General features: G+C 32.8%; 1 protein-coding gene across 1 annotated transcript in view; it reads right to left on the bottom strand.

Moving 5' to 3' along the window:
- Positions 1–3,009: 3,009 nt before the first annotated feature.
- Positions 3,010–22,784, bottom strand: part of Syn1 (Syntrophin-like 1) — a 266,471-nt gene continuing 246,696 nt past the window's right edge. Inside the window, exons 7-8 of the mRNA XM_085959140.1 lie at positions 6,768–6,914; positions 3,010–4,012 (exon numbers count right to left, since the gene is read on the bottom strand). Coding sequence (XP_085815266.1) covers positions 6,828–6,914 — 87 coding nt within the window. The 3' untranslated portion in view covers positions 3,010–4,012; positions 6,768–6,827. The remainder of the gene's footprint in view (positions 4,013–6,767; positions 6,915–22,784) is intronic.

The raw sequence follows: 22,784 nt of genomic DNA, 5'->3' as shown, positions 1-22,784 counted from the left end.
GTTACGTGCTAACTATTTAGAATAGCCCTGCCCTGCTGTTGTGATTATAAATGGTGCATGTTTGTACAATTAAATAAAATGTTTTTAAGAATGCACCAATCGTTTGTTGAAATTCCTAAAAATAAAATAATCTCGGATGGGGTGGTATTCGAACATGTCTTTCAGGTTTCAGGTAGATATTCAGTTTATTTATAAATAAAATACCAAACTAAATGTATTCATTTGTTTATTTACATGTCAATTTGTCATCAAAATATAAAATTACATAACAAAAAAGATTACAAAACAAATATTTTTGTGCGAAAAAAAATCACCACAAAATGCAGATCTATGAAGAAGATCAATATCATGTTATCAAATTCAAAACATTTTTGTATGCATTAATTTTTTGAAACACTGAAATGGGAAGATTAACATTATGTTTCAATAAAAAAAAAGTGAATAAATTGAACTTTGTGAGTATTATATAATAACATCGGCACGTATTTATATTTAGAGTAAAAAACTTTTAGGCATTAGTTAAATGATATTGATTTTATGCTAAATTAATTGTTATCAAAAATTATTCATCATATCAGATACCTACTTATACAATATATTAAGTATATGAAAATGTTGAAAAGTCTGGTTCAAAAATTTTCCCGATAGAAAACTGCGGTTTTTTTTCAAATATTGGCCACATTTAAAATAAAATGATAACAACTGTATAAACAATAGTTATAAAAGGGTTATTAACGAGATTCATCCCATGTATATATATTAAATTTAAATAATAATTTGCAAATAAAAATGATATGTTTAAAAGTGATAACGGTAGTACAAAATGTTCAAAAAGAGGAATGATTTTTATTACTTACTAAATTTTTGTTTATTAACTATTATCCAATATCTCTAACCAAACAACCACCAATATTAAATTTAAAAATACGGAAATCATAAAACCAAAGTAAAAAACTATATTTTTTTTTTTTGAGATTATTGCTATGTATTAGACATTTTAGATGGTTAAAATGGGTAAATAATGTTATGTGTGGTTATTATTTTTAAACCATCTTTATAATATTATATTATGTTTTGAATAGTTCTTTGATAATAAAAAATTGTGAACATTTAGTCAAAACATGGCATCTCCATTTTAAATTGTGGATGTGGATGTGGATGAATAAATTGGCACAGTTTGATATAAGTAGTAGTAATGTATGTATTATTAATCTACGAATTATGAATTATATATTATATTAGATTAATGTCTAAAATCAAGTAAGTATATATTGAAAATATGACGATATGAATCGATTAATGTCTAAAATCAAGTAAGTATATATTGAAAATATGACGATATGAATCACTACAATCATAATACGAGTATCGTTTAGAATATTATTGAATATAGTTTTCTTATAATTCGGAAAACGGATACAGTCGTTTATATATAAAATAATATCGATGATATGTCAACTTTTGATAACATCCCTTAACTTTATTGATATTCATTACAAAACAATAATCTAATATATTTATCATTGTCTTATAAACTTTACAAAGAATATGCTAATATGCAGATGCCATGTTTTGATTTATGAGTTTAAGATTTGTATTTAATGATAATCCTATTTATAACACGTCAATAAAATAATAACCTGTTTTTACTGTCACATGACAATCTTTTTTACAAAATTAAACTGAGCACCCCATATAACATGTGAATATTGAGCTAACTACGAAAAATTATTCTATACAAATTATAATAAACCTCAATGCATTACGAATTATTTAATAGCCAGTTGATAGTGAAGAAAAAATTAAAAATAGATTAATATCGTTTTGGAATTTCATAATATATATATATATATATTATGTGAGAATTTGAGTTTGGAACAAAGTCTTTTTAGAAATGGAATGTTTTATAATATATTATATTGAATCAAAAAAAACATCCCTCTCAAAGATGGGCTACGTAATATTATTGTAGTATTGGATCTCGAAAACCTCATAAATCAAAAGATTTTTTTCATGATTTAAAAACCTTTGTTTCAAAATAAATAGAAGTTACATTTTATTTTTAATAAAACAGAGGACAAACGCTCTCTATACATTGGCAACGAACGATTCGTGGTATTTAAGATCTTCGCGAATCTTCCCGCTGTATGGATACGATTAAGCTGATATTTAATGATTGATTATTGTAATTCTGTACACGTGCATAAATTCACTGCTAGTAATAGCATGCAAAAAGATATTCGTGACAATATTTTCGTTTGCACACAAAAATGCTGATTGTCGCGCCAATCTCATTTTAAAGTGTCAGCGGGACGAGTTTGCTGTTGTTGCATGATGTTTTGTATGGTACGTGGTGTATTTCAGATTTTTCGCCAGGGTCGCCACGTTTTATCGCGAGTGGATACATGTCGCGTGAAAATTCAGAAACCACTTTTAGATCCATGCATGCATTCTTGCAACTAGCATGACAATTATTGTTTACATTTGAGTTCATTTTTAAAGTTGCGACAATGGGTATTGCTAGCAGTAGATCTATAAGATCTCAAGAATCAGTTTTACAAGATAGATCGATGTTGTGTCAATCAATGTATTATAAATATCATTGTTTTTGGATATATCTATGAAATTTTATAAATATATTTTAGGCAGATACAATAAATGACATAATTAAAAAAGAAACTAATTGAACTACTCAACATAACAAAAAACACCACCACCACCTTAATGATAAAAGACAATAATTTAATATTCCTGAATTGTTCATAAGAAATAAATAACACATCTTATCTTCCTCATGAAAATCCTCAATACAGGCGGCTCTCGTGGTGCAGTGGGTAAGGCGCTCGCCTTCCACCCGAGAGTTCCTGGGTTCGATTCCCGGTCATGACAAAAACATTTATGTGTTTTTCTCAAAGCCTGGGTGTTTGTGATTGTTCAAATTACTAACAACCACCTTGTACGAAAAAGCAAGGACATGGTTATTAATAATTCTAAAAAAAAAAAAAAATCCTCAATAATAATTTATAAAAAATAGCATACACAGACATTCTCATATTAAGTTATTTTATAATGAATAACTGGCCACAAAAATATAATAATATACACATAAAAAATACATAATTACAATAAACTGAAATCACGTGTTTAAAATACAATTATTTATAAAATGATTAAAACCTAGCATTAATAAAAGTTTTTTTTTAAATTTATATTGTGTTTAAAATTTCCTTCAATTATTGTCCTATATTTCAAAAGGTACACAAGGAAAAAGATATAAATATAGGAAATGTTTTTATTTTATTCATTTCAAAATTATATTATAAATCGTTGGAAAATGTTTAACAGATAAAAGAAAATGAAACAGATAGAAATAGACAATTTATTATTATATTACATGGTAATCGAGAAGAGATTTTTTTTAATAAGAGTGAAATAATTTTTTTCTTCAACTGAACACAAAATAAAACACAGATATTCATATTATTATTAAGTATACTAGTTGGCATTATTTAAAATCTAGGTGATAGAAATTAAGTGTTTTGAAACACCATATACACCACAACAATATGTTGCCAGAAGTAGGTAATATTTACAGACGAGAAACATGTTAATTTTAATATATTTACATAATATGCATCAAATGCTGGAATCAATAATAATTCATTTAATTTTTAAACCATTTTTGTGCGACAGTTTTCAGTGATTCAAAATGAAAAACAGATCACTTCCACTGCTCGATATCGATAAATAAATATTAATAATTATACTATGTATTAATATTTCTATGAAAACTTACTAACGATATTCGTTCACAGATATGAGATTACAAAAGTTTCCTCTGTTCAGTATAACCTTTAAAAAGCCTTTCTACCTTTTCAATAAATAGTTTATAAGATTTCATAGCGTTGTTAATGGGCACGCGTTCGTGACTTCAGATTGTTGTATGTAGTAAATATTATTATACCCCGTTCAAATCTTCTACACTTATCTGCATATCCTCGAGTAAGGAAGACTAGAACGAGAAAAACATCCATATAAACATGAGATTTTTCACAATAAACTTACTACAGAACAGCATCTAATAATAGAGACATAGGTATTCTTAATAGGTATACATTCAACGAGTGGTGAATGCAATAATTGTGAATTTATACAAGTACACAAGTGGAAATTTAATACGACTGATACATGTGGGAAATATTCGTGTTCAAGTTAATAAATTATTCGCCGTTCTTTGACTGCTTAACTTTTACCAACAACCGACGGGGGGAAAAATTAAGTGACAAATCATCAGCTGAATGCAGAACTAGTCGAACCAGTGACGTCCCTAGACAAAATGCCGCCCCATTTTTTTATACAGTATTTTTATCATCCTTTCATGAGTCCAATACCTATCTAATAAACTCTTGTATGGATACATTACTAACAAAATATATCGGTACCACTAATACATACAAAATTAAATTTAGATATAAAAATATCCAAATCATCAGAGTCTAAGATTCTATATGGTTGAGTAAAATCACATTTGGTTGTACCATTAAATTTAGCAATACACAGATATATTATTTCCACACCATTTTTACTAGGCATGTAAACAAAATAATTTTAGCTATGTCTGTATCGCCGTTGTTTTGTAAAAAGGGAGAAGAGAGATTTTAATGAAAAAACAATATGTAAAAACGATAATCGTAAGGGCGAATATCCACTTAGTGTTATGCATAAAAAGCGAATGTGACATATAAGGCCGTTTAAAATATTAAATTATAATGCCTATTATAAGGACAATATTCTTTCTAAGATTTATTATAAACTTGTTAGACATTTATAATCATCCACAGGTAATGTGAGGTAAATGTCAAAAGTTAACAATCCTCCTCCTGTAAAATAGCATTTTGGTTAATTCGTCCTTTTTACAAAACAACGACGATATATTATACTAAATAATTATTGTCCTCGATTTGCCGCCCTTCAAGTAACTGCCGCCCCCAAACGACGCTCAATCTGCCTACCCCACGGGACGTCACTGAGTCGAACTCACAATAATTGAAAGATTTTAGAAGGGAGTTTTTGAAAACAACTTAGCTAAATTATTTATTATTTGTACAGATAACTGTATACATCATAATTTAGTAGGACTATTAATAACAATTATGCATACGTGTATATATATAAATAATAAATAACTTACATAGGATATTAAAAAATACCCTTCTAAAATATTTCAAATGTGAGTTAGATTAGAATAGTTCTGCATTCAGCTGACGAAATATTTGTAAAAGTGCATCCGTTCCCATAATAGTGGAAAAGAATATTTCTCAAGTAAATACAAGAGTCGCAATGTTGCAGCAAAACTACTGTAAAATTAGTCGCAAAACGACGTCGATATTGTCGATTAAACCGCTGTCGACAGATTGTCATTTCCATACAATTCTACCATTGCGAACACGTGGTCAAGTCTTTCTGTTAAATATGTATAACCCGCGTTTTGCAGGTGGTATACCGACTACCTTAAGATATAATATTACCTAAACGGCCATACTAAGAAAACATGAGATTAGTATCACGTTTAAAAATCATTTGATCAAAAATGACTTACAGCCAAAAATATAATGAGTGATATTTAATTATACAACACAACAGCGAAGATCAGTAGTTTTTTTTCTGGAAGATTCTTGATTACTGAGGTTTATGATCTAGATGGCGTATCCATAAACTTATTCTGACATAGGCACCATGTAAAATTATACTTTTTTAACTTTACATGTCCTCGAAATATTGACACAGTGAGTAGATTATTAATCAAAAAGCAACTGTACAATTTAATCAATTAATCACACCATATTGCGTCATATCCGGTTAAGAAGTTTTGTACCTACCAAAGTCGAGTATATGGCTACCAACATTTAATTGAAAGCAAAAATCCGTTATGTTGAATGTTATTACGTAAAGCGCACGTTATTTTTACGACAGGGCTTAGGTAATTCAGGCAGGTATCATCCAAAATTCAAACATTACCCGGCAAAATTCACACCTGCCCCTGAATTAATGTAAACGAAAATACAAATGGCCGTGGAACACCTTGACCAACACAAAAAAAACATGATCGTACTACCCACATTTCCTTTTCATAATATGGTAAATTAACAGTAGACAAAATAAATAAAAAAACTATAAAATTAATATTACATTTTGAATTTGTGAATGTTTGTATATCATACTTTACAATACTAACAACTTAAATGAATTTTAAATTATTATCACACGGACTTCATTTGTACTGCCCTTCTAAGGAAGAAGGCAGTAACCCGCAAAATTTGTGAAATTGAGTTATGAATGCCATCCGTTAGGTAATTTTGAAAGCTATATATTCTGTTCACTTTAAAATCAGTATTATCACTAAAATACCGTTAAAATCCTTAGTGAGAAAATAGACATCCTCTAAAATAACATTTTTTTTAGCAAGAAGGCAGTAACTGCGCCTATTCATTGCAGTTACTGCTTGTTTATTATTACTTTGTTTGTATTTTAACATCCTACTAATAAAAATGACCATCGTTTTATATTAATTCACAGTACTAAAGTTTGAGAAAAACTCATTATGCCATTTATCTCCAAAATGTGTGATAGTCAGCTACTGCCTTCTTCCTTAGAAGGGCAGTGTACGTTATATTCGGTGTTACCCACAAACATAAATTCCCACATAATTTGGTTTAATATTTAAAATAGTTTTTTTTTTTTTTAAATGTGTTTGTGATTAAACTTACCTCTAATTCCGGCGGAGTGGGCTGATTCCGCATGGCAAAGGCGGCGCCCTCCGCGGCCCACTAGGGCGGCAGACCGTGCACCCTGGCCGACAGGAAGTTGTGCAGTATGAACACGGCTGGCTTCGGGCTTCCCTCCATGTCCAGCTCCTGCAAATATTTACAATCAATCAGTGGAAACGTCCTTTGAAAACAGATTTGCTCCCCCTCGGTCAGCCTCGGGCGCTACCGGCCGGGCTAATTTCATAGCTGCGGCGAATTTGTGGCGTCAGCAATAAACATTGTGCGTATCTATATCTACAGAATTATTTGTCGTATCGTAACAAATGTAAGATTCGGAAATAAATATCAGTCTGGAATATTATATTATATTTAATTAATTAAAATATTGCTTTAAAATGAAAAAAATTGTGAAATAGATGGTGAAAATACGTCTGAAAACTCTGTAGTCAAGACAATTTAAACGTTAAAGTTAGTTAATCGAATAATATTTATAATGCTGGAATCAAAAACAGTCTGAAAACACCCGCAGAACTTCCAAGTGAACCAATATTATTATTATATTTTTACGGATGATAAATTGTAATATGGTAATTTTAGCGGCTTGCTGCGTGAAGTCACCACGTTCAAAATTCAAACAGCAGAGATAATAAATAGCAGTTAAACCTTTTTTTAAAGAAAATTACTATTTGTTGTCTCAATATTATGTTAATACACAACTAATATTACATTATTTTGGCTCCAAAATACGTGTTGACCTTGGTCATGTTGCGGTTTTTTTTTACAATCAGCCTTTAAATGTGTTCAACATGTTAGATCGAAATACACATAATATGTCAATCTGTGAAACGCGGGATTCAAACCCATGAACCCCTGAACCCTTGCTTCACAAGCAAACATTTTACCAGTCGACCACGGTCGGTGTATACTAGAATTGATACAATATTCATTCAAACATAAATTACGTAATATAAAATACTATACTATTAATAAAATTGAAATGAATGTCCGTAGCTAAGAGCTCGAGTGAGCTCGTGCGATCGTCAACGGTTGGATATATGCGCTCTTCCTTCTACCCCTACCACACCACCACTAAACGCTGCAATCTGAGTACTTTAACTGCTTGTGGTGAATTGTTGCAAGTGTATTATTTGACAACGGTTGGATGAAGACGCGTTTCGATTTTATTATTATTATAGATTCAATAGCTATTTTTATTATGAGAGTGAATGAATTTATCATAATGGATAAAAAAGAAAATTATGAACATAAATAAACTAATTACCTATGGGTAAATCACTCTAAAGTTAGCAGGTATTTGGTATCATTTGCTACAATGTTTCAATGGTAGCAAGCAATTAATACCAATATAACTGCGAATCGTTTTCACGGCACCCAAGGTGCCACTGTAGAGTGGTTTACCTATCTATACCAAAATTAACAATTCAGTCACAAACAGAACTGGTAAATAATTATGACCGTAATGTTACAATGCGGATATACACGATTGCTGACTATGTATATAGGGTCTACGCCGAATCGTAGACCCTCGTAGAGTGTGTAGTTGATAAAATAATACACACGCAAACACATGGTAAAAACATAATATTATATATTGCACTGATTGGTTCTGAGCATTCTTACTAGGGATTAGACAGAAATAATTACAAGATAAAAATAGCTTTTTATATACCACATTTTTTAATTTTCTGTTGAATCATATAAACTTGACAATTTTATGTATTATTAATTTAGGACTAATAAAGCAATTGTCAACAAATCATTTTTTTGCTATTTTGCAACAAACAAATATAGAATACTGAAATGTCATTTTGATTTCCATAGGAACGCACGTATATATTAATAATTTAGTTGCTAGGACCACCCCCTTAGCAACCAATAATAATGGATTGGATTACGGATTTCTTCCGAAATAACTTTTCATACAAAACAGAATTAACTGAAAATGAATCCAATTTTACTGAAAGATGGCTAAACGTATTAAAAGAATGCATTGGCACCGTGTTCTGAAATATTCTACAAGTTTCAAATGTCTAGTTAGTCGGGAAGTTAGTTAAAAATCGATTGCAAGATTTGTACTGGATAAACAACCACCGGACAAACAAGAATACGAGCTAAGAAAAACGTGGTAAAATGTGTTCGTAAAGATATAATCTGAATTTATAATAACAAATAAAAAGAACTCTTACGTTTACTAGCTCTCTTGAGTTATACGAAGTTTAATATTATATTAGATTTCGTAATTCCGCGAAAGTTAGGAGATGTATCAATACTTTTATATTTATAAACCAATCGAATTTTACTATATTGTAATGACACTATTTTAGTCGACTAAAACATTACGTGTTATCAAACTAATAGGTACTATATATTTTTAAAACGTCATAGCAGCCATTATTTTCTGATTCCCTCTAAAATTGACATTTGTGTTCAGTATTATTTGACAAATCATCATGGAAAGATACACAGCTGTACAGCGTATACAAATTGTTCAATTTATTACAACAATAATGAATCTATTCGATCTACGTTTCGGACATTACGTGAAATTTATGGTCGAAATAATCGACATATAGAGCTTACTATTCGTAATTTAATTGGAAAATTATAGTCGAATGGTAATGTTTGTGATGTTAAGAATCCAAAAACGTAAATGTACTGCTGAAAATATCGATGTTGTTAAATTCAGAACAGTCAACGTCATTCTCAAGAACTTGGACTTTTTATGTTCAGTATATAGAATATTCTTCATAAAGATTTGCATATGAAGGTGTATAAAATACAGTTAATACAAGAACTTAAACCGAATGACCGTCTGTCGAAATTTTGACGATTGCGCTGAAGAGAAAATTGAAAAATCATCTTCAGCAATGAATCTCATTTTTAGTTAAATGGCTTCGTAAATACGCGTCGCATTTGGAGTATATTGAAAACACACGTGATATTCTTGAAATACCTTTACATCCACAAAATTCAACAGTTTGGTTTATGTATGATCTGGTTGTGTAATTGGACTGTATTTTTTTTTACACAAAAATGGCAATGGAGAACGCTACAGAAACATGATTACTGACTTTTTCTGGCATGAATTAGACGATTTTTATCTGGACGATATGTGGTTCCAACAAGATTGTGCAACATGACATACAGTTCGTGACACAATCAACTAATTTGGAGAAAAAAACAATATATATATATATCTTATTTGATAACCCTAAAGGGGTCCGTAAACGAGCCACTTTTTACAGCAATTGTGTCGCCGTTCCTCAAAACACGACAATAGTAGTCTACGCTGCCGAAACTTTACATCTATTGCCTTTGTTTCTGGCAGCATGGTTGGTCGATATATCGAATATCGAACTCAATCGAAAATACGGCAATAATTGCTAGATAAATCTATTTCATTATCGCTCTGCTGCATATGTGTGTCTCTGTTTTTGATCTCACCCCTAGCAACAATAAAAACTTTAGTGACAGCCAATTTGACAATACTTTGTGATAATTTTTCGCCGTGTCGTTATTAATATTATTTTATTACTATGGTGTTATTACTAATCGTCAATTCACACTACTTACAATGAATAAATGGACAAACGACAGGGTATTGGAGCTTATTAATGAGGTTTATTTACGTCCGGAGCCCATTTACGTATGGAACATCGAATCCAAACTATATAATGATCCTAATATGAAAAGGCCAAATACAAAGCTGCACAAACGTCAAATTTCACTACACGTCAAATTTTGACATTCTTTTAAAGTTTTTAAATAAATAATTATCAATAACCAATTCCTGGTTTATATTACTTATTGTTTCGCGTTTGTTTAAAAGTAGGACCCGATCCAAATCCTTTTTTCATTTTGGATTAATTTGTTTATGTGATTTTTATATGGTGCAGAAACTTCATTGCCGGCCGTTGTTGTCACGTGTACGCACAAAATACATCAGCCTCACTTGCCCGACACTGGTCTTAAATTGCCCAGCAACTGGCAATAGTTGCACAATTTTTTTGGCAATTTTATCAGTAATCTGCAATTTTTGATGCTCGTTTACGGGCCCATTAATATTATGTAAAAATCATAAAAGGTTATTACCAGTATTAATTGTATTTTATACGCAATGCGCTTTACGGATTGTAGATCTAACGTCGTGCTATGTGTACCGGTTTTCAGGAATTCACGCATACAGTAAACGTTAAAAGATAAACTAAAATGATTATTGTAAGTAATGAATTTTTGAACCAATAAATTGATTCACACCGTAGACTGACATTGGCGATTGAGTACGTGGCCTGATTCATGTTGTGTAAAGTATCTAAGTTTACCAACACCATACATGTGCCCGCGAATCGCGTTACGTAGCGCCGTTACGCTAGTGTAACTCCTACAAGTGTAACGCCACATCGCGAACCGCACGATATTCAATTCCCGGCGAGGAAATACGCCGCGCATTAAGTAGCTAGTCGGTTTATCAAACGAGTTGCTATTCAAACAATGAGTGTTGGCATTACTTATTTCGTCTCGTACTAAAAAGGGGTTGTTTTGTAATGTTATGCTCAGTGCCTAACTGCCTATTACTAAACTGGGCCATTTACTAAAATTATGGTAACCGCGTACCCATCTACCCACCCCTTTTTTACATCTTCGATACCCTCATACTGAACATTATTTACTTAATGTACATTATGTACTTACGCTAAATGTTCATTATGCACGAAGTAGAAAGTAGTTTTTATTTTTTTAATTATTAATAACCATGTCCTTGCTTATTCGTACAACGTGGTTGTTAGTAATTTTGAACATTCAACACAACACCCAGGCTTTGAGAAAATCACATAAATAATTGTGTCCTCGCCGGGAATCGAACCCAAAGCTCCCGGATAGATGGCCAGCGCCTTACATACTGCACCACGAGAGCCGCCAGCACGTAGTAGTTGGTATTGATAAATATCTTATTAAAATTCATTTTTTTTACAGAGAATAAGTGTTAACAACATTTAAATAAAATACAGGGTAATATGAATATTTTAAGCACGTGGAAACACAGTAGACCTTATTTTAAAAACTTATAAAACTACGTACATCTAAACTTGCCCTCACGTAAGTGGAATATATCAATACCCGATGCGATTTGGTTGAAGATAGTTAACGCCTATTGGCATTACCATTAGCAGGTTAGTTCTGCACCTTTGGAGAATAAACAAAAATAATATGTGCCTATCTAAATATAATAAGATCCCTACAGTATGTAAACAGGCAAATAAAGCCACGGATAGTATCCATACAGCCTCAAATAAGTATCTGAACGGCAACTCTACGAAACCATAAGAATCTTTAGACTAACTTTAGAAAATGAGGGCTATAGAAGAAAAATAAATCATAAATTAGATATTCTAACGGGACATCATAACATTGGTAAATTCTGTACGGCGCAAAGACTGTGATGCCATATTGCGGGTCATATTGAGAGAATGCCTGATGACAGGTCAGATATCCTGATTATATGGGCACCCCAGCGGAAGCGATTTAGACAAAGGCTTAAGAGTGTGGAAAAGGATTGGAAAAGAAAGCCATTCCCATATTGGGATATAGCGACGAGAATGAAGAAGGGATGATGGTAACCAAGCATGTATGGTAAATGATACCAAAAGAAGAATGATTTCAATATTTTCAGTATGTCGCCTAGCGTGATTCTCACATATCGTAGTAGATTTTTGTGTTTCCACCGCGTGTCCTTCTTCCTTCTTTACTCGACGTTTCGGGCTCGTAGACCGGTAAGACCGTAAGACCAGTAAAGGACTCGCAACCTTTGGACTCGGCAGATGTATACCAGTTAAGCTGTCGCGGATGCCCAAAAAAGTATATAGGCCAAACTTCTAAAACAGTAAAGAAGCGTGTGAGTGAACACGAGAGGGCATACGGACTTATACATTATACGATGTCAGCAATTGCCGATACAGGACACAAATTTGACTTTGAAACCAATATATTGGGTCGGAATAAAGGTTATTTCGCACGATTGGTAAAGGAGGCCATTGAAATCCATAGAAACCCTGAAAATATTAATAGGGATGATGGATTACGGTTAAAAACGTCATGGCTTCCGGCACTATTAGCAAAATCCAATATTCGAGCCGGTATCTCTGGTCGTAACGATTGACACATTACTCTGAGCAACGTTTGCTCTTAGCTAATCGGATTCCTTTTGACATTCTTAGAACAACGTTTACATTCATATATATTATCATAAAATATATCATTTCTTGATAATGGCCTCTGCAACGAGCCCGAAACGTCGAGTAAAGAAGGAAGAAGGACACACGGTGGAAACCCAAAAAACTACTACGATAAAACACAACCGTGAAAGCCTCAAACATTATGATTCTCACATGGTTGGAGAAATTGATTGTTGTCCTTAGACTATAGAGTATAGATGATTGTTGTCTACAATAAGGCCTCTTATGCACCGTAACCACGTGTATAAAAGTTGATTTCCCTGTGATTGATGGTAACCCGGTCTGCTTGGGGTAGCCAAGGTCCACCAAGGACTGTATCACGATAAAAGACAAAAGAAAACTATTCAAAACACAGTCATATTTATTTTATTATCTTTAAACCATTGATATACTATTGGATGAATCATATGCTTCTTAAAATGATGCCCGATTTGCAGCGACTCGGATAGTGTTAAAACTTACTGTTTTAATATCAGCGGACTCAACTCGATATAAGCTCACTTAATATTTGTCTCGAAAATGACCTGGCAATAATTATGAGTAAGCCCGATCTAGCTTGCATCTTACTCTAACTAATAGTCAGCGCATGACGACTTGCTCTGTCCGCTCAGACATGAATTTTTGGTAGCTTGCAAGCTTTGGGTTGCAGACACCCTTAGGGTCACTATTCCAAGAACGCAAATTTAGTTTTACAGCCAGGGCAATACGGATGAAATTCGGGAATCCATGTTAACGGTCTTAACGCAGTATACCTACAAGGAAATATTATAAGACGATATTCGTAATATCTTCTTTTGTGGTACATTTTTAAAATGACACTTGTATGGGAACTCCTCATCTAGTAGTATATCAATGCTTTAAACATACAATAATGATGTTATTACATTTGTTCATTTCAAAATAATATGACTCGTAAAATAATATTTACAGACTAGAATTGTGAAAGAAAATGTGTATTAGGTATGTTGATAAAAAATATACTTTTTATAACTAACAACAATAAATTGGTGTATAGAAAACTGATAATATCTATACTAAACACTGGAATATGTAGTTATATTATTATTATTATAGCGTCTGTCAACAATATTATTAGAAAAATGATTGATAACATAACGTTACTCAGTTTCATTACATCAGTCGGTATTGTACCTACTCATTGTATTATAGCAAAGAACATTTATAAAAAATATTCCAATTTTCTTTTGGATGAATAGTCACCATCATCATCTTCAGCACTATAATTTAATTAATGTAGATTTTAGTCTCTGGCTCCCTCCACTGATATCATAGCATCAAGGGTTCTGGCTGTGTATTTCTACATACTAAAACCACCCCCGTATATGTGTTACGGTCGTCTTTTTCTATTTTGCTTTATTGAAGAGAACCTATTAAGTGGTAGGGTTTATTCAATCCTTGAGACATGGCCTGCACGGACACGTCTTACTTCCACGTGTGAGACGACTGGGAAATCAGTTGTGGGTTGTGCCATCATATACCTACAGTAGGCCATAGCCCACTATGGTCAGGCCGTGACACGAAACTGTAATGTTCGATGGTAGTACTAGTTATTGCTCATATTTAAATGGCGACTGTTGCATATTGAAATAAATGGTAATAATTTGAACGAAATATGCAATCATAGAAAATCTTCATTTATTGCAAATAGGCTACCGTATTGTATTCGAAGATAATCAATAAACAGTTATAATTCGTAATTCAGTGCCACGGCCTGAATATAGTCGACCTTAACAACAAGCATATCTAAGGCCTTGTCCAGGTGGTGCGATTTGACTCGCGCGTATTCCAGGTACATATGACCTCATAGAGCAGTCCACAAGTTATCGCCGCGTGTCACTTCTCGCGCGCGGTCGAGATACAAGTGACCTCATTGAGCTGTACACATGCACTCGCGTCGTATCGCGGCGAGACACGCGCCATCTGGACAAGCTCTAAGTACGGCGCGATCTACTATCCAGTATCAAAACTGGCTGTAATCTACCACACTCTCCCATTCACATTTTTCAAGTTGAACACATACGTTCTACATGTACAGTATACGTTTTCTAACTTTGCACTTTTTACTACACTGATACGCCTCTTTGCCTCATTACGTCGCATAAAATTAGATCAATTAATATTCACGTAATAAATAAATAAATAGATAATACATATAAAAAAAATTTGAATAATATATTACATTATTTTCATCCTGGAGCCAGAGTGCAAAGTTATGTAGCATATACATACTCTATTGATGGTTAAATTGTATATTCAAATGCCTGTTTTGATACTGCAACATTTGAGATGCGTGAAGTGTCAAATTGAAGTCGAATTTAATACTACACCAACCAATCCTATGAAGTTAAGTACACACTCAAATATAGTGAAATGTCATAGTAGAAGTGAAGGTCTCTTCAAATAAACGTGCAATACTAAAAGTCATTTGTAACTAACACAAGCAGTAGACAAGAGGTTCCTTTTTTTGCTTCAATTTCCACACATTTTGGCTCCATATCTTCAAGGGGTTTTTTTTTACACCTTCGGTCCAATGACTTTTTTTCAACCCTAACCAATGACATTATTAATGGACGACGCACTCAATACAGTAGCTTGCAAGTAAATTCGCGCATTCGCATATATAGGTAGACGTCACGCAATTTCTATTATGCGATATCCGCATCGGGAATTTATAGCAATATGACCTTTATTGTAATGGCGTTAGAGCAGTGTTTCCAATGTCAATGTTCATTTGAGCGAACCCGTTCGAACCAAACCATTCGGCTGACCCCCAACAAAAAGCATCAGGAATTTATAGCAATATCACCTTTATTGCAATGGCGTTAGAACAGATTATGCCATTCGGCAGACCCGACAATAAAGTGAGTGTCATTTTCTTTTCCAGATGATTCGTCCATATTAATGTCATTGAGTCAAGTACACACTCAAATATAGTGAAATGGCATAGTAGAAGTGAAGGTCTCTTCAAATAAACGTGCAATACTAAAAGTCATTTGTAACTAACACAAGCAGTAGGCAAGAGAATCCTTTTTTTGCTTCAATTTCCACACATTTTGGCTCCATATCTTCAAGGGGTTTTTTTTACACCTTTGGTCTAATGACTTTTTTTCAACCCTAACCCTATAGTATTTACGAAATAAACAAATAACCGTAAAAGTCTCAATCATTATAATATTTTAAAATTAAAATAACCTTAAAAACAGCACCATATTACATAAGCTGCCAAGTGAAATATATTATTTAGTTTAATTTGAAAATTTACCTACCATATTTCTGTTTCAAAATATTAAACGTCTGGTTCCAGGTGTAAACCTCCATACTAAAAGTTATCGCTATGTTACACAGAATAACCGAGTTATAAATAGGATCGTTAAAAAGACTAATTAAAGGCTCAATGCATAATGCCAAATGTTTCCCACGCCTGCTCGAAGAATGAATACACACAGGAACGGATTGGAAAAGGCAGTCCCGCCCCGGGCAGTATCACAATCCAACGATAGAATAAAAATAAACCTACATAAAATTTAATAAGACTCATTATAATTTTGTACGTATGTTGGACAAGTGTTTTTCCTATCTATGTTTTTTTTTTTTTTAATTACCATGCTCTTGCTTATTTCAACAAGGTGGTTGAGAGGGTTAATAACATTGACGTGCAGTTAATTATGTTCCTCCATTTATGTCTTTAATTTTCTTTATGGCAAGAATTAAATATTTTGTGTAGTTCTTGGTTAGTATTACGTGGGGATTTTGGAGGTCAATTTCATGGTTATGCTGTTTAGCCCATTCCATCGCTCCTTTTATAGTATTGGGCAGTCGTCGATGACATGTCGCACAGTTTGAGATGTGTAGTCGTCACGTGGACAACAGTGATCGTCTCTCAATTTAAATCTTTTTAGATTGGTTCGCAGTACTCTGTAGCTTGTTCGTATCTGTGTGAGTTCGTGTGATGTTTTTGTGTTCCTGGCAAGAGTGATGTCGGAGATTATGTTTGGCATATATTTCCGCGTTATTGATCCTGCCTGTGGTGGATGTTGTGTATCTGTTGTCCCATACCTCATTTGTCTGTAGTGGCTTGTAGGTATAGCGTATTTATCAGTTTCCTAGTTTCCGGCTATTCCTATGTGACTGCTTTTCCAGAAGAACCTAGGGTTTGTTCCTAACATTCTGAGCTTCATTGATAGTGTCAAAATGTCTCTTACTAGTTCCTATTTATGTTATATTTGTTTAATCCGTGGACATCAACACACATATTGAATACTAGAAGAAAATACGTTATTTATTAATTAACATGTATGTAATTTGCTGTTATCATAAGTTAGATTAGGTAAATTACCCCCCTATCTCGTGGTAGTGGTCTTCAATAGATGGCTCTCGATAATGAAAATATAAGGATGTGTAAACCAATGTTTGAATAAGTATTACTTTTTTTAATATTAAAGAAATTTGTTAATTACTATGCATAGTATGTAGGTATGTCAAACAAAATACATAATTAATGGTGTATATTTTATATTAGAGGTTAACAAAAGTTTTGTTTTAATCAGCGATTATTTATTACATATTAACGACGTCTCTAGTTTTATTTTCCATAAAATTTTAGTGGGAATCGTCCCTATTGGTAGAGCCGCTCCTGTGGGCAATGTTACCAACTCGAAAACACATAATTAATAACTGGTCAAAACTACGAAAAACTATGGGCAAGCCTAAATAGATTTTTGAACATGAGCAACGTAGAAACACCACATATGGAATAAACGGTGAAAAATTACACTTTCGCATGAAGTAATTCATTCAAACGTTCTTATAAACCCAGCTCGTCGGTTTCGTTACCAAGTGATTCCCAAAGTGGACCGCCTTCATTCCTAGGGGTAGATAGTAAATTCAAAAGCTCGACTTCACTTTCATATATCCAGATTCCGTCTAGTAGAGAAGGTTTTCTTCAACATCCTTCGGCATATAGGTATATACATACAATAAAACTCATTAAAATGCAACGGGACGTTTACCTTTGTCCTTTTGGCTCCGTCCGCCCCTGAGCGCACCCTCACACTCACACACGTGTGGGATTCATCGGCGATAAAACAATGTCGCTGGGGCGGAATGCTTTTCTCGAGCACCGAGACAAATTTGAATTTTGATTTGGTACAAATTAATTCACTTAAATTTCTCCACCGCGGGATGACGCGATAAATCTCCCTCTCGCGTCTAAACACCGCACTAACAATAATATACAGGTTTGATATATTTTATTGCAAATTATTCACAAACAGTGAAAAACCGCCGCTATATTGTAACTACGAGACGCTACCGACAATACTTTATTGTAAATATTTGCAGTAGGTACTACATAATATTATGTAGTAATAATTTATGTTCTCGTAAATTGTGCACATTTACTGCACTATTAGAAAAAAACACAGTGGTTGAAGCTACAACTGAACCGCAAAATATACATAAAACATGACACGTTGAATGTCGGTGATCTTTTTTTGCGGGTGTTCAAAAGTTTTAGCGGGTGTGGAAAGGGTGAAACAAATACTTAAGTTAATTTTTAGATGGCCGCCATTTTGGTTAATTAATTTAATTAATTTTTAAAAATAATTGTTTTTTAAGGTGTAGTTATGCATAATATTCATTATTTTTCAAACGATATATTATCGTTCATTATTCAAGTCAACAAACGTAGACAATGTCTGACATCGCGGGTGCGGGTGCCGATGTGACCTCCCTAAATGCACTGCATATGTACATAGAACAGGGCTTTCAAACTTTTCCGTTTCACGCCTTTATTATTGTAAAAAAAGATACTTCTACCATGCCTTGAACTTACTCTAATTGAGGACAATTGAAAATTTTCCGTTTCTGAATGAAATTCATTTTTTTTAGATTTTCCGAGCTGCCAATAGAAAGCCAAAATAAAACATATGAGATTTACTTGTCAATGTAGTTAGTATTCATAGTATTTTTTTTGGGTACTTCTCTTCTATGTTGTAAAGTAAAGATTCGGACACACATGGGTTAATAAAAAATAATCAAAAGGCACGAAACTAAAATAAAGAACTGCCCTGTAATATAACGGATAAACGGTTATGGTCACGATAATGAAAAAGCAGTGTTCATTTTGTAATCGTATGAAGAACAAACCACTAAAGAATACAAATCTATCATCGTGCATCTGTCCCACTGAATTAAAATTGTCTGGATTTGTTTCGCATAGCTCGCGGAGTCCCACACTTTAAACAACACTGCCCTAGTCTGTTAATACGTACACTACATGTGGCAAAATGACCAATACATTTCGTAGGATGGCGAACACATCCTATCAGACGCTCTCAGATGCATATTAGATATTGACGAGATAGTATTGGCAAATGTCTAACTTTTGGGAATATTTGCAGAATGCCGCTTTAGACCTACCTGAATGGAGCAAATACTGGAGAACACCAAGGCCCACGTAGTCTTGAAACGCCAAAAAATGGTAATATATTAATTTTGGTTTTTAATTTAATTTTCTAAATGATAACAAATTACGTCAATAATATTACAGGAATATCAGCAAGTAGGTATTTAGTTTTTTTAATAATTAATTGGTAAAAAGAATTCTTACATCTTGTTGCAATTAATATTACAAATATGTAAAGCGGAATCCGAGTAAATGATATCTCAATGAATAATAAATCGTTACAAAACTATTTAAATGATCACAGTAAATATTATAATTTAGATATAGGCCTTATTTCACCAAGAGTGTTAAGAAATAAATTACGAATTGCGTTAGCATTTACTCAGTAAATTTTCAGTCAAAATCAAGACTCCTTTAAAAATGGAACGCCAAAAACATGTTTAACAGAGGTAAATATACTTTATTCGCCAATTAAAATAAGACTCTACCAGATAGAATTTTATTGACAAATAACTATTAAAGCGATTCATTGCATTAAGATTATTTCAAGAGAGTTATATAAACTATTGTAGTTCACGGTGATTTGGCAACATAATAATTAAAATGTCACCCAAAATAGACTTCACTAGTATAATGAATACATTATGGTTTTAAATACTACCTAGTTGGTTTTTTCGACATGACCAAGTGAGTTTTTCGTGGCACACAATAATTATCATTAGGACTATGAAATAATTAATGAAAAAAAATGTCGGCTCTTTAGGCGTAGGCCGAAAGAGCGCAAAAATAATATTTGCATATTTAATTGACGGTGAACTGTTATTAAAATTATTTTAATTAGCTGACAAAGAAATAAAATAATTTGAACAAAAGGCGGCGGGAATATTTCGCGCCATCTTTGAAGAGCGCCGAAGCCTTTGATTAGATTTTTTCTGGATATCTAATTTAATATTCCTTCAACATGAAAAGTTTTTATTATCAAAGGGCTTTCGATGAAATTTAATACAAAATATACACGATTATAATTAAGTCCGCGGCCGGGGAGATTTATTTCCACGACTCGCTCCGCCGGCCCAAAAACCGTTCGCCGAACAAAGGAAAAGTAATTAAAATCAAAATATTTTCAATCAAAGGTGCTATACCTTTTCCCCGTCTAAGGTATGCCAGACAGTAATAGACACAGCTTTAAAACGAGGACTAAAATTGAAACAACGCCGCTTAAACAGCACTTGGTAAATTCATAATTAAATCTAATTAATGGTACAACCGTATTGACATTTTCGCATTATAGTCTATACGCCATAAGAAGTCAGCTAGCTAAATCGGACATGTTGTCTCTGCATTTTGACGTATAGGTATATCATACACAAATCAGTCAATCACGTAGTTTAACTATGAATTCACGAAACTGTCTTGGTATTAAAGAATAACTTCTTTCTAAATTCATATCATGAATATAGTAGCTCAAGAACTACAAATCAAAAATATATATCATTAAAATGCTACCAATGATTGTAAAATGTTTCATCGCATTGACAAATATTTATATTAGATACAGTATGGTACTACGCTAAATTTTATAGGCCATTAGAGCGCGAGATAAATGTCAAATGCCATCCGAATTCGGAATCTGTCATTGCTTTTCTAAAATATAACTTATTTAATTCGTTTATTTTGACATCGATATAGAGAAAGCAAATATTTATATTATGTATTCGCTTAGAAATTGTTTTTTTTTATAACGTTGCTACCCTGAATTGTACATGTTTTCATTTAATTGTTTGCTGTTTTTCATTAGTTATAATTCTAAATTTCTATCTGAATAAAAACTTGACATTTCCATCTGTCGTCCACCAAGACTGAAAATTCACTCAGTTTAATAGTGAATGACTTCACTGCAAAATTTTGCTTATGTAGGTAAAACGCTGTTTGGCTTTAGGCCTGCGTCATATTGATATTTTCTAATTATGAATCGAAATGCTTGAAAATTCTGTTTAGTTTACGGGGATTATCAAAGAATTTCTAAGATGGCATTTATTAAAACTGAGAACAAATCTCTAGTAAATATTAAACGTCATCCGTTTGTTCTTTCTGTGCATGACGCATTTTTCTAATACCATACGTATAATAGATCACTAATATTACATTTTTGGTTCATTTCTATCACATCACATACAGCGATATGACGTTTCGAACAGAATAAGATTATAGTAGATTTCAAACGGTTATATTTTTTAACAGTCTCTCGGCCAGCTGGTTGGGTATAACTGCAATTACACGCGAAAGCAGATCTCACCCGCGATTCGAATTAATATTATTCTGCTTTTCGATATTCACAAAGAAAATTCTTCGGAAAAACGGACAGTGTTTATTTTTTTTTCTTTTCAAAAGACATTAATTAAATTACACGATTCATTAGCGCGATCCGTGAGATACGCGGAGATAAATCAACCAGGTAAGTATACCTAGGATTCTACGAATGATTCGAGATAGGGGAGCGCTCGGTAAATTCAAATAAATCATGAAGTAGGTCCCATTGCAACATATGTCTTAAAACAGCATTCATTATAGTATATTTATTGTTCCAATAAATCCCATCAATAACAATACTATAAAAATATTAATGTTTTATTTATTTCAGAATCATGCCCAATAGAAAAAATCATTTAAAAAAAATCGGTGTAGGTACTTCGAACTCTGTCAATCAGCGCATTTATTCTATACACAAGACTGCTTTCGGCCTTTACGGCAGTTAAATATGGTAGGAAAGCTACGAAATATTAACACTTATTGTAACAATTACAATAAGTTAGCCGTCTGAACTGTCAAAACTGTCTATCTCACTCTAAAATTTATCACAGCCAAGAGAGTTGCTATTAAAACATAGCACTTATTGTAACAATTACAACTAATTTATTGTAATTGTTACAATAAGTGCTAATACTTGGATACTATCCTACCCTAGATAGTGTGGCCGAAAGCAGTCTAGTGTATAGAATAGATGCGCAGGAGGCAAACTGTTTTGTGGTCAATTATGGTAAATGACATTACTAAGTTAAACGGTAACAGATTATTGACATTCCTGTACCTACCTAAAACAAACGAAAAGCTACGGTTACCTTGCAAGTATTTGAAATATTTTTAAATTTGATTAAAAAACTCATAAATAAATATGTCTCATTATAATACCGATAACGTTGGCATTTACTTTCGTCAACACGCAAAATTTTATACGAATTTCTTACAATGACAATAAAAATGTACGAATACAATATACCTTTTATATGTATACATGATCCGTAATGTATCAATGAATACAATAATTAACCAATGATA

Source organism: Rhyacophila brunnea, unplaced genomic scaffold (assembly GCF_057557595.1).
Source record: "Rhyacophila brunnea isolate RB1 unplaced genomic scaffold, BYU_Rbru_1.0 scaffold_11, whole genome shotgun sequence".
Lineage (NCBI taxonomy): Eukaryota > Metazoa > Arthropoda > Insecta > Trichoptera > Rhyacophilidae > Rhyacophila > Rhyacophila brunnea.
The sequence above is the reverse complement of the archived record's forward strand: the minus strand, read 5'-3'. Positions and strand labels throughout refer to the sequence as shown.